Source organism: Gnatocerus cornutus, chromosome 1 (genome assembly GCF_029298725.1).
Source record: "Gnatocerus cornutus isolate USDA-ARS CGAHR chromosome 1, icGnaCorn1.1, whole genome shotgun sequence".
Taxonomy (NCBI): Eukaryota; Metazoa; Arthropoda; class Insecta; order Coleoptera; family Tenebrionidae; genus Gnatocerus; species Gnatocerus cornutus.
In genome coordinates this window covers 9,769,982-9,784,387 of record NC_142233.1, presented here as the reverse complement: position 1 = coordinate 9,784,387, position 14,406 = coordinate 9,769,982, and the positions used below count along the sequence as shown (strand labels likewise).

The 14,406-nt window shown below is 32.6% G+C and overlaps 2 protein-coding genes across 2 annotated transcripts in view; one reads left to right on the top strand and one right to left on the bottom strand.

Annotated features, from left to right (window-relative positions):
• LOC148180241 (uncharacterized) overlaps window positions 1-14,406 on the bottom strand; it is a 37,158-nt gene that overhangs the window by 11,534 nt on the left and 11,218 nt on the right. The window lies entirely within an intron of this gene.
• LOC148180242 (carbohydrate sulfotransferase 11-like) lies at window positions 1,245-14,405 on the top strand. Its single transcript, XM_088032934.1, has 5 exons — window positions 1,245-1,676; window positions 10,268-10,515; window positions 10,705-10,951; window positions 10,998-11,326; window positions 14,104-14,405. The coding sequence occupies exons 1-5, from the start codon at window positions 1,509-1,511 to the stop codon at window positions 14,249-14,251; spliced, it is 1,140 nt and encodes a 379-aa protein (XP_087889060.1). The 5' UTR covers window positions 1,245-1,508; the 3' UTR covers window positions 14,252-14,405.

Here is a 14,406-nt window from a genome sequence, read left to right as displayed (position 1 = left end):
AATATTTTTAAACTAGTGTTATGATGGAAGCAAAATTTTACAGGGTGTTTTTAAAATATGTACATATATGTACAAAAATAGTGTGGGGATTCCTTGTAACAAGTTAAGCCTATTAAGGGAAAAAAGTTTTAGTAAAAGCGTTTGGTTTTCAAGATAAAATTACACAAAAATTTCAATAAATTTGTTTGTGCGCCACTGATTTAAAAGTGAACAAAAAAATCGAATTTCTGATTGCCTCGGAAACAAGTCATTCAAGATGCGTTTTTTGCAATAATGTAGAAACTACGTGGATTGGGATTAATTTTACCTTGTTAGTTTTTTTTAAAAATTGCTTTTTCATACTTCATACTCCTGGAATAGCGCAGAACTGTTTTGTACATGCATTTCAAAAACACCCTGTATACATTGATTATAACGAATCAATTGATAGATCAGATAGTGGCTCGTTTTATAAGCCGATCCGACTGTATTTATTTACGCATTTTGGATTAATAAATTTATATTCGAGAAATCGTATTTCCGCAAACAGCTTCCAACATCAATTTCCTGATCCGGAAATGCAAATGACTGATAAACAGTTGACAATAATTGAGTTTGACGCATCTGTTGCATGTTATTAAAGAAAGCCTTGAACTAATGGAAATGTTGCAAAGTCAGCTCGAAATAAACTAAATATGTTGCTCTTACAAAAATGGGTTTAATCGACTGTTCCAACATCCTGTATAACAATATACATGTAATTTAAACACTTGCATAGTACTAGGGGAAAGTCAGGAGCTAAGTACTTATCCTTGTAACACCATTCCCCTTTCACGTTGAAAGTGCTGCTGATACTACAAGTGAACTCAATAGGATCCAATTTTATGCAGAATGGACACTTATCAGAAGGACTAATCCATACAAAAATGTCTCTTCGCTTTTAATGCATTGGTAGAATTAGTATTTAAACACTCTTGGATTATTTCCGTTCGATAATGCCCAGCTGGTGCAATATGAAGAAACTTTTAATGAAAACTCGTTACCACTACATCCAATTTTCTTTCAGTAAGACGATACTATGCAGTAGTTAAGTTGTTTGTAGAATCTTTTCTCAATATTAATCCATGTAACACAAACATTTACTTTTTGCAAATTTGCAAACGCTCCCCTCCCCAGGTCCGAAATCCGCAATTCCGCAGTCCTAAATCAGGTCATTAAACATCCCTCCGTCGACAACGAGCGCCGCGACGCAGAATCGCAACCGCGTCGCCCTCATCGACCAGCAGAGCGTCGAGCGAGTGCTGCAGTGCGGTTCAGAAGCACGTTCATGTTGGAGCAGGAGAGTAACGTTTCTTGTTCCGACATGAGCCGAATCGACGCGTGAACGCCAAATTTATTATTGACATAATCATAATTGCAATCAAGAGTCTTCCATTTTGAGCGGAACATGTGAATCCGAGCCGACGACATTTATTATCTCGTAGATTACTTAGTGAAATGACCATAACACAACAAAGTGTGTCCACATTATGAGGTTACGAAGACGCAAGAGGACGGAGGAAAGCGCGTGGAGGGCTGTGAGGAGGTGCGTCGTCTTCTTCACCACCATCTGCGTTGTGCCCGTGCTCTTGGTCCTCATCGTTACTACAGACAGTTACATGAGGCCGGTGAGGCAAGCCTCGTTCGTCAGACCACAGGTTAGGCATTTTCATCAATCTTTTAAGCGGTTATGACCGAAATACACCTACAAGGTACATGTCACCATACTTATTATTGGAAAAGAGCAACGGAGGTCACCCAACTCCTTTCCGTTTCCGGTTTTCTCTAGACGCAACTTTATAAAGAAACGTTTTGCTCATTGAATGAAAAAGTTTATTCAAATCTTTATCTCTGATTAAAATTAATATCACGTGAGCTGGTGAAACTCAGTAAGAAACTAACATTTTTGTTTAAACAACATCTTTGCTCCACTTCCTTTGTTAAATGAGAGTCAAATTATTTGTGAAAAATATAATCATTTCGACAGTTTTCACCGACAAAAGTTTAATTTTTGCAAACCTTATTGATATTGCATTGTTTCCTTAAATTGGAAAAACAGAAAAACAGATTTTGGAATTTAAAATAAGTTGCTTTTGACAACTTTGCCTGTTATTTCAAAGACTCTTTTGCATAATTTACGATTTGATTGAGTTTCATATTATGACAACAGTTCAAATTTTCAAAATGTCTAAAAAATGAAAACCAAAATTCTATGGCCGCGACTGTTTCTAAATTTCCAAATTTAAACTAAATTATGAAGTCAAAGTTCGAAGTCAAATTTTTTATGGTAAATCTGATAAAATTTGACCAAACAAGAAACAGTTAAACATTTTAATAAATTATGAGTCGGCTTCCACAATAATTTAACTGAAATTAAGTAAATCTCGCAGTAACATTTTAACACGATGTTAACTATTTAATCCAAATTAAAGATTTAATTCGGCTTTTGAAAACTTATTATTATTATCGAAAATTTTCTTTCATGTTGTTAACGACAAAGTGATATTCGCAGCACCATGTTCATATTTTCATTGATTGTCATAATTAATAATGAAAGTTATGGCTGTCGGCTGCTGTTCATTGATAAGGTGTCCGCTGATAACACGTGAAGTCACCATTTCATGGACACGCATTAAAAACAAAAAATATGTCATTGTTAATATTTGGGGAAACTGTTGGTGCAGGTTTTGCCATCTTTGGCTGTTGTAATTAACTTACAATATTGTCATCTTCTTGTTTTACAAATTGCATCACATCAAAAGTATTGGATTATGATGTTTAATAAGAATGTTATTTGAATCATCCACAAACCAAACAAAACTTGTTATCGCTTTTATATGTATTTCACCACATTTAGGTATGGAATATTCACGCAAACATGTGTCTGTACAACTGGTGGATTTTATTATGAACTGTAAAATAACATATTAAGTTATTTGATAGCTCTGACAGTCATTTATGCTTGTCGTATTTAAGAGTTTTATTATACACTTTTACAAACACAATAAAATTAGGTTAGAAATGTTCAATAAAAAAAGCTTTTTATATAGAAGAAAACGTATGTCTATTATAAACTGATCTGACATCCGACAGACGTTGAGTCGTATGTCGTTGGATTATTTATTTACAATTGTTGAAAGTCCTAATTGCATTTATTTTAATTAAAAATCATATTTTAAAGTTTTTATTTGATGATAGAAAACAGTGAGGTTAGGTTGTCCAGATTTTATTTCACAGTGTTTACAAAAAGCAGCGCCATCTTGATGACTTTTTTAATTGAACTCCCGATATGTTGTAAATGCGAGTGATAACAAACAAAAACCTTCATCACATGAAATGACAGTTTTAATTATAAACCGTATCTATCCATATTAACTTAAGACCCCTAAGTAATTACAGTTCGTGTTGCTAGTTAATTTGATTCTTTTTTTTTGTTGAAACCAATATCATTTACATTGTTTATACCGTATAATCCTCTGATCCACAAACTTTTTATTTAGAGTAGGCTTTTTAAAAACGTGACAGAATTTTAATATTTGTCATTTGATTAATTTTCAATTGATTTTTAATAAATTATTGAATCTGGAGTTTATTACGACACATTTCGTAATTTAATTTTCATTAAAGAATTGAGGTTATTCTAAAAACAAAAATATCACTCCGACCTGACTTCTACATATGTTTGTCTCTCTCCTTCATGGGCTACCTTAAACAAACATTTATAAAATTTACCGATTTACAAAGGAGCAATTTAAGATATATCAGCAAGCCAAGGAATAAGTTAGATACCTGTAATGGATTAATGTCAATTAATCGCTCACAACCAAGTGACAAAATTTTCAGTAAGTTCAAAATAAAAAAAGTTTATTTCTGATGCACCTACAACTTGGTATCAAAGTGAGAAATAAGACAGTTCTTATTTAACATTCCACAGAAATTGTAGGAATTGATAAAATCTGCATTATTTAACTCGCTCTGCAGAAAGACCAATCAGAGAGCTGCATTTTAAATTTGGCGCCTACAAAAATTAGTTTAGTTTTAGTTTTTGGGACAAAACCAACCGTCAAATGTGAAACGAACTCTATGATTTCCATAAAACGTCAACTTTGCAGATTTGAAACATTAATCATAATGACATTATAGTTTTTTATTATTATTATTATTCACACTAGTTTTTCTTGCCAAGAAGTAAAAATTCTGTCCAAAATTCTATGACCAAATGGGTACGTCAAGAAGATTTACAATTAACTGTGACATTTTAGTCTTTTTTAATGGTGCAAAAGATAGAGAGAGTTGAGAAGATCTCAATTAGTTCACTTTTTTTTAATTTTACTGAAGTAATATGTAATTTTTAGTTACTTAGGTTACCACAAAAATGTCAACTTTTAGCTTTTTACTTACTGCCCTCCGTAAACAAAAATGATAGTAATCGTAAGTAATATTCACTCTTAAAAACAGTAAAACATGATAGCAAGTAAAGGCCAAACTAATTTTTATAAAAAAAAACAGTATTATCCTAAACAACAAGCTTTATTTATTCGACACGCGTTGTAGTTTCCATAGAAGGACAAGTTTTGAACGAATAACATATCGACTATTCAATTATTATTTTGTGTACATTTTATTAGTCATACAGTTTTGAGTAATGTCAACTGTCACTTGACATGCTGAGTGTGAAGTGACCTTTAGGGTCCCATCAAAAAATCAATTTTGACGTTTGAAAACATCACTTTTAATGATAATAAAGTATGGCTTACAATTTTTAGACATAACAATCCTTTCCCAAATTCCGTGACACTCTAAACGTCCAATAAGTATAGAAATTAACCAAGACCTACTCATTTTAGATTAATATTGATGTGAATCACTCTGTGGAAATTCTCTACAAAGCAACATATGAATCTACTCAGTCTAATCAATAAAAGGTCGCTTAATTAAAATCTCATATTTTTAGCCGTTCATGCAAAAAAACAAATGATTACAACTGTTAATTATACGGTTTATTCTACTTTTTGTTTTTTTTTAGAAACGCCATAAATTGGTTCTGGTATAAATCACTATAACTTCTTTATTTAGAAAAGTAACATGCGGAAAAACTAATTCCTGCACATGTCTCTTCATATTAATTGACAGCTTTTAATACGGGTAGCTCGACATTATATTATTTTGATTTATATCCCATCATGTCGGTTTGTAGCAACTTAAACAAGCATTATTAGATAAAAGAACTGAAAGCCTTAGATGAGAGAAAATTTTATGTTGCTTTATGTGTAGAAATTTACGACTCTGAGGTTATTCGAATGGATACTTTGTATACAGGGTGTAATGGAAATAGATCGCAATAAAAAACGGAGCTATGCCTATAGGCTGTTTCGTAGATAAGAGGCAATTTCTAAGATAGATCAGGATTACTAAGAGTAACGAGCTTTTGCAGTTCGTTCTTTTCGTATGACTATTTGCGTCTTCCCTTTTGTCAACGAGCAATAAAACTTTTCGCTCTAAACTTATAAAGAAGTATTATTTTTACTATAATTATGCTATAGAATTTAAACAAGTCTGCTGAAGAAATAGTGTTTTCATCTCGTGTACACATTAAAAAAATTACATAGCTAAATGAGTTTTTTTTAGTTCGAAAGGTATTTATTGATATTTTATTTGTTTTTTTTTTAAAAACATTCACCAAACATAAAAATCAAATTATCTTAGATTTTTAAAAAATCGATATTCTCTGTGAGAATCTACTTTGAAGTTTGTTGTTATTGTCAAATCCATTTTTAATTTAATTAATTAGGGACATCGAAAGAAAGGTATTGAGTGTTCAGTTGATAGCACTCAATGTAAAAATTATCAATATCTTTTTCGTCTCGCACAATGTAAAATTCTGGTCAAATTTGAAACAAATTTGAAAATTCTGGTCAAATTTGAAACTTTGACAAATAAAACGTCAACTTCCCAGTTAATTATATACTATATACGTCAACTATCACATTTAGGATGTTTTGTTTTGCTAACCTTAATAACCCTAGTAACATTTCTTTCTATACCAGAGCTCATTACTATTAATCCACTCATTAAAAAGTTAAGTTGGCAGCTGCTCCAAGCAATTTTGATCGGTAACAGTTGGCAACAAAAGCGTGTAACCTTGAGGCAACTCTGGCATGTGCAGAAGTTAATCGTCCTGCGCAAGATTGCCAAAACTTTGCAACAAATTTTTAATTAATTAATACACTCAACTTTGCCAACGAGTTAACCTCAAAAATCGCTACATTCAAATTTCCCCTAATTTTTTACCTAAGTAATTGAAAGTTTAATTTACATCCAAAAATTTTCGAAAATGTACACAGAAGAGTGGACTGATAGCCATGAGCTGCAAGATGTTTCGCAGATTGCTGAACAATAGGAAATAAAATTAAAATTTGAATTCAATTTTTCCCGCCCTTACAAACCTCCAAATAAAATTCGGTTAGTGGTAGATTCTGCTTTAAAGGATTCTTAATTCGAGAGCCATTAGGATTCAATGTTTTACGGCATTGTGCAAAAAATCGTATTCAAAATAATAAATTTTAAACTTTCCGCTCGAAATTTCAAAGTTGGTATAATTGAAAATTGGAAAGCTGTCACGACAATCTCATCAGTTACAAAATTTTCGAAATTTCGAGTGGGAAATTTGAAACTTAAGTTGTTTAATTCCATTATTTTAATCATGTCGTAATAATATAAAATCCCCAAAATAGCTCTGATATTAAAAATTCTCAGCACAATCTGCTACTAACCGAATTTAATTTGAAGATTTAGAGTCGCAGGAAAAAAAAATAAATTCAAAACTCGACGTTATTTCCCAATGTTCAGCAACCTGCAAAAACATCCAGTTCTATACAGGGTCCGGCAACACTTGTGTCCACCCCCAAAATCATCTTTAATTTTAAAGATAAAACTTTCAAAATTTGCATACGCTCACAGTTAACAAAGCTCTAGAAGCTGACGCAAAAATTTGTTTTTTATCACTGATAGTTTTGGCGTCGCGACGCTTTGAAAATGTAATTTTTAAGTAATTGTGAGGGTTTGTGATATCAACCCCTAATTTAATTTTTTTTCAATATAAATATGTTTAAAATATCTCAGTTGTTATTTTAAATTCAATGCAAATTGTCTTCAAAATTTGAGAAAAAAATGCTGTTTTATCAAGTTAGTTTCCAATTTCATTACGTCAAAATTGGGAACTACGTTTACACCCATCTGTCAACATCTTGTGTCACAAATGACATCTATTCTTTGGCTCGCTTTAGACTGTAACAAAAGTCTTACTTGGTGAAATTGTCGCTTTGTCGATGTTAATTAACGATTTGTGGTGTCCATAAAGTGCAACATGCCCGTGTTAATCAAAATTAGCCTTTATAAAAGTGAATGAAGTGACTTGTGAAATTTTGGTGTAAACGTAGTTTGCCACTGCGCCGTCATAATTTTGAAAACTAACTTGATAAAGCAGCGTTTTTTTCGCAAATTTTAAACACAATTTGTATTTGATTTAAAACAAAAATTCAAATATTTTTGTTACAGTTATGTCGAAAAAAATTTGAATTCGCGAATATTTCCACAAAAACTCAAAAATCGCTAAAAATTAGACTTCTTGGGCGTCGCGACGCTAAACAAACCGTGATAAAAACAATTTTTTTGTCAGCTTCTAGTGCTTCGTCAACTGTGAGCGTATGCAAATTTTCAAAATTTTGTCTTTAAAATTAAAGACGATTTTGGGGGTGGACACAAGTGTTGCCGGACCCTGTATAGTACAGCGTGTTTCAAAATAATTTTTCGTCTAGCTAGCTTTGTAATATAATTTCTGCTGTGCCGCTAATAGCGTTTTGAGTTTGCACTAATTCTGTGACTTCGGACTATTGTCAAAAGTGTCACTTCAAAATCCGTAACAGGAAAGACATTTAACAAACAAACAGCAAAATTGGGCAGAGATTGAGTTAATTTTATCTCTTCAGCGATTGAGATGTCCTAGTAGCCTCTACATAATTAATTATCAATAATCATTTTTTAAAACTATTTTGTTACCAAACCATGTTATTAAGTTATGCAACCACGTTTCTAGTCATTATCTTTGTAAAGCGGCATTTTCTAATTTGCACTGAAAATTATTAGGAGCTTAGAAAAAATTCATTTTGAAACACGGTTTATTTTAAAGTTCTAGTTTCATAAGATAAAAGGACAACTATAGCCCCTTTATTGTTGTTTTTTTTGCTTTTCTGTATATTTTTTTCTAGCAGTTTTTCCTCTTGTTACATATTGATTTTCTTATTACTTATTTTTTTTTCTATTTTTTTTATTTATGTATGTATAAATTTTTTGGTTTACTAATTTGACGTGAGCCTATCATATGCATTTTGTAAGAACAAAATAAATTACATAAATTACGATATATTTTTGATACACGTATTCCAAAATTAACATTAGGAATTGGTCGGCGAGTTTACTAAGAGACAGCTCATTGAACACACTGGAAGTGTATTTCATACTATTTTAACGTTTTTAACGTTTTTTTAGAACAATTTTCATTTGGGGACATTTTCACAGAACGTTAGAATTGCAAAGTTTTGATAAGCAACTGACAGAAGTACCAACTCACAAAACAGTGCTTTAACGAGTTTTTTTTAAATCGGTAACATCGAGCTTATAGACTGTTTTTTTAATATTGTTTAATAAATAGGACACTACGTAAAAAACTGTTATTGTGCATATGAATACATATTTATGACAAAAAATGTACTCCAATAATTTTTAAAGTTTATAATTTTGAACCAACCACGGCATAATTAACACAAGAGATGGACAGGAAATTTGAATACCCTTCTGAGTCATTTGAACAAGCTGGTTGGCCTGGACTTATCGCATCATAGTCGTTTTACGATTTTTTTTAACTCACCAATAAAAAATACGATTTTTTAAATTATTATTTGCAAATAAAAACTAAATAAGTTAGCTTTGTGTACTTAATACATTAAATTAAAAATTAAAAAGTACTAAAATGTAACTCTTATTAGATACCAAGCTATGGAAAATTTTAATCAAATCCGCCAATTCTTGACAAACTAATTCGCATCTGATTATTTTGAGAGAAAACATTCAGTTCCGATCTTGAATTACTTTAACCAAACCACTTAAGGCCGTAAAATCATACATCGCATATTAGTATTAAGTACTTAGTATAGTACATACATAGACGAGTTTAATTCACAACATAGTTTCTCCAGCATCGTTTACAATAAAAAAGTTTATGCGCCTGATGTTTCTCACTGGACTCGTTTTATATTTTCGCGAACCATAGAGACACTTTTTATAACTCCGTAAAAATATTAACCAGCAATAAACATATAAGTAAATGGTTCATGTTTTATGACATGTCATGCACAAATATTGACCAGAACCAAACGGCCTCCTATTGAAAGAAACGCTGCTTTCACCTTTTTTCTTCTTCAGTCTTCAGTAAACACAATTCTACATGTATGGAAAGATCAAACTTACTTTTTGAATACCATAGCGTGTACTTTGACAGCTGCCAATTTTGAGGTAATTAAATGGAAACAAAAAATAGAAACAATACGATTTAAACATAATGGCATTGTGAAACTCTTTCATTAAAGTGTTCACAAAATTCTCGGTTTAAGAATATCAAATTACTTGACAGAAACAAAAGATTATTTTTTCAATCAATGTCTAAAGCTGACTGTGGATAACTGTTTTTTGATCGCATGATAAACATATTATTCTAAAGGGACAAAAAATCCATTAAACTATTTGAAGAAGGGTAACTCGATGTTAAAATGTGTTCTAGTCTAATCAAATAATCGATATTACCCACTCATTTCAGATTTCCAAAGATTTGCTTTCTATTTCAAGACAGTCTAACTAAATATTAACATTGCGCCAAAAACGTCATCAATGCAACCGGAAACTTTAATTACACACATACAAAAACCGCCACATTAAATAGAAACATCCGCACGATGCAAATTATCTAATGACCCGCATTGAAAAGCCCCAACCCGCCATATTGATTTTCTTTCACAACGTAATTTATTCCTATTTCCACAACGAAAAAAATATTAATGTGGTCAAGGATTCCTAATCATTTAAGATAACTTCAAGTACGTGGCGTTCGAAAATCACAATCAATCGTTTTTGTTTGTATCAATCTGGTGCCTAGCAATTGATTGATTGGTCGTAATGAGGTCAATTATTTGTTTAGTTCGAACATGTGGAACAGCAGGAGACGAACCTCGGTAATTTGACAGCGGTAGAAAAGAGGTTAGAGAGGCGGAGGATACATCTGAAGAAGGCCTGCAAGTATCTCGGACTGAACATTCCAGGGAACGATTCACTGCATAAGCCGAATCCTTGGGAGTTTCTGGTGGACGCCAAACATCGACTGGTTTGGTGCAATGTGTTCAAAGCGGCGAGCACCTCGTGGATGTACAACTTTAACATTTTGGCAGGGTACGTGAAACTTTATAATCCACTCAGAGTACGTTCATTTTATTTGTCGAACTGATTTGTATGAATATTTTGAGTGAAGTTGTCTATGATATGTATAATGAGTTGCCTATGTAGATAAAATGAACACCCTGTATTTTTTACTTTAAAATGGACATTTTCGATCACCGTGTATAACTATCCCTTCTCCAGGTACAGCCCCAAGTTCCTCAAAAAAAGCAAGGTGGTGCCTCTGAGCCTCGCTCGCCAGAAGTACCCCCGTCCATCTCTCCAGAGCCTAAGAAAAGCATTCAACAATTCCGTCTCGTTTCTCATAACCCGTCATCCGTTCGAACGTTTATTGTCGGCCTACAGAGACAAGTTGTTGTTTGCACTACCCCACACCCACCACCGCAAACTAGGCAACGAGATCATCATCAAGTACCGCGCCAAAGTTAAGGTAGGATCACCACATTCACCGTCTATAAACTAACTTTCTTCCGTAGCATCAGAAAGGTTTCAAAGCTGAGAAGTGGCCAACATTCCCAGAGTTCGTGTTGTATCTTCTTGACTGCGTCAAACAAAATCAACCGTTGGATATGCACTGGACGCCGATCACAGAGTTCTGTACACCATGCATGTTCGATTTTGATATAATTGCTCACACGGAGACGTTGCAAGAAGATCAGCAGTTTTTAATTAAGAAAGCTCATTTAGAGGGGCTGGTGGAGCCGCAGTGGAGGAATGCCGGGCATGGAGCTACGGCTAGGCAGATTAGGAAGTACTACATGCAGTTGACGAGGTCACAGATTCTGCAACTCTACCATATTTACAGGTGGGATAATATCTGTGGTCTTTACAAGCAGAGAAAAGTTTCTAATTCGTGCCATTTCATAGACTTCGAGACTAGTCTTTCGGGAAGTTTTAATAGTTCCTTATTGATTTAGTTCAAGAATACATAATACAACTCTATTTAGGTCTTAAATTTTAAGGCTATAATTTTCGAACAGAACTTTATAATGAAAGAACGCAGACGTTGGACTTAAAAATTTTCAGTTACTCTACACTCCCGACTGTTCGCCTCAAAATGTGTCTTCTTAGTTTGCAACGAAACAATAATACACTAATGTTCAGCAATTTTGGCGAAAGAAAGATCGGTAGCGTTTCTATCTAATGGATCGAAATTTTGAGTAATCACAAAAAAGCCAAAAAAAAATACATATTAAAAAGTTATTCATGTCCAATTCCAAAATGTTTAAGGAAAAGAAACATGCTTAAAACCCAAAAAGATATAATTTATTGAATGGCACAAGGTGAGCGGCGCAAAAATGCATTCTAACGGTAATTATATGGATAAAAATCATTTTGAAATACGATGTAGTAACAAAAAGAGCACCCTTACAACTCGACTGTAATTTTTCATTCTTCATTGTCTCAATGGAAAACTGTCGTTTATTATCAATTATTGTCATTAAGTCAAATCAAAACCGAATCAATTCATTGGATTTTGCTAACAAGAAAAGCACGAAACACAAAAAATGGGGCTTTGAATTTCCTGCTTAACATATTTTTTTTATTTTGTTCATGGAAAAAAACAAAAATGTACCAATTAAAATATTCCAGGGTAACTTTTTTCACGGTTCAGTTTAACAGTTCAATCAAAATTTGAAAGATACGGATATGCGCCATCGTTTTTATCAAATATTAAATAATAAATGCCCGGGTCTTATATGGATTTTAAAATTTCCTTTTTTAAAAAAAATTGTAATTCTGACTCAAAAAGCCAAATTTTTTAAGGACTGTAACTCTGATAATTTTAGCGCGAAAGCAACTAAATTTGAAAAATATTACTTATGTAAACTTGCTTTTATTAACCGTTTTCAATTGCGAAATCATGTACAGTATGTCCTCGGATTGAGTTCACAAAGTTTATTTTAATTTTACAAAAAAATGACAAAATAACATTAACTAACTTACTTAAAATACTAAAAAAACTGTTTAGGTACGTGTTGCAAACAACATTTTTCATTAAAATTCCCAAAAACACATTCAAACCTCTTAATTAATGGTACGCTTCGAATTTTAGTTACCATTTCACCCTTGTAACCATAACATTGTTTAAAATAAACACAAATAATAGGAGTAACGTCTTTTATACAAAATGCAAAATCATAAATAAATATTAAAAACGTCAAAAAAGTGTTAGATTTCTTACTTTCAAACCTAGTAATGTATACATATTAATGGACCTCTTAGATCAAATAAAGTTGCTTAATTGTTGTCTTGAACCACTACGCTCTATAGTTGTCATGCCAATTTTTTAGGATTGAGTCCGAAAAAGCCTCATTTTATGGACTTCAATGAGTCCGTAAAATAGGTATTTTTGAAGCGTAAACAAAAAAGGATTGATTAAAACTTATAACTCGAGAAAATATAACGCCATAGTAATGAAATTTGGAAAGACCGTTAATTTAGACTTATTGTTAGTTACCAACTGTACCAAATTGCAAACTTATAAAATCAAAAAAGAGAAATTTAAACTCCTAACTTTTTAATTTTGAAAAAGAATCCAAATTTTTTTAAACTGCCATTTATGCAACTAGAGACGGAAGTGGTTCATTTAATAACTTGCCATTGTGCATTTAGTCTAAGAAAAGATAAAACCCCACATTTATTTTCTGTCTTGACCACCATTTGCTCCGTTAAAGAATTGAAATGTACCTTAAAATGTAGGGGAATATGTAGTTATTTAAAGAGTCAACTAAAGCAAATCGAATATAAATTATTATGGCCCAAATCATGTAAAAACTTCCTGTAAATAGTGTTACTTGGAATTAACTCAAAATATTATTGTAAAAATTTGTATTTAAATAACTTTTCTATAGCACAAAAGTTCCCATTAAAAAACTTAAGAATGCATACATTTTTTTGTTTGCAATTCTTAAATTCTTTGTTTTCTTAATGCAAATTTCGATTTTATTTTCATCAACTGACAGCTAACTGGCACCTTGTAAACATGTGTCTAAACTTGACAAAAAAACATTTTGCAACTGACTCCTTTACAACTAGTCAACGAATTTAATTGATCGCATTGTATAGTTAAACCAGAGTAGTAAAAAATGACGAGTTCTTGGCTAACTCACAACAAAATAAAGAGTGCGATCAATTGAATGATTAGTGCAGTTGGCTATAACTGGGTGTACGTATGTCTTTTCATAAAATTTGACATTTAAACGTCAAGTTCAGACACACGTCCGCAAGGTGCCAGCCCAATTACTCTGTAAACTGTGATACTTTCTTTTCGTTAAATTAATTCCCCGTCACTTATTTAATTTCCGATTATAAATTATAGCACCATCTCCAGTGAAATCCCCGCTCAGAGTGTCGTCAACTGTGACAAAATTGCCAAAATAAGTATAAAATCCAATAATCTCTACAATAGCGCCAATAAACTCACTGACTCGTAAACCGTTGCTCAAAAATCAAACACCATCACTGTCAATGAACAATTTTATCTTCATCCTGCCATCACTTTCCTCGGCTAAATCCGCAACTTTTCCCTCCGCAATCACGCAACTTTCCCCATTATTAATTGTCGTTTTCCGTTTCCAGATACGACTTCGAACTTTTCAATTACTCGTTGAAAGGCTATTTGGAACTAGGCCAGCCCGACGATGACCCCTCAACGCTACTAGCGGCCATAACCCTCAAAGATTTCCCTCAAAACAAAGATAATCCAATGCCGCAGCTCTATCGATGAGCGTTCGCAATACTTTGACATTGTGATAATTAGGCTTAGGTTTACGTAAGGTTTTAACTTGTTATTATAAATTTTCAGCATTAGCACTGTTACATTGTGATAGTTAGTGTGTTACTTACACCGTAAAAATAGATTCGCTTTATTTTGGTACTTAC

Coding starts and splice junctions, on each gene's coding strand:
- LOC148180242 (XM_088032934.1), top strand. CDS start 1,509: ATGAGGTTACGAAGACGCAAGAGGACGGAGGAAAGCGCGTGGAGGGCT. Junction 10,516..10,704: donor AACTTTAACATTTTGGCAGG/GTACGTGAAACT, acceptor TCCCTTCTCCAG/GTACAGCCCCAAGTTCCTCA. Junction 10,952..10,997: donor AGTACCGCGCCAAAGTTAAG/GTAGGATCACCA, acceptor TTTCTTCCGTAG/CATCAGAAAGGTTTCAAAGC.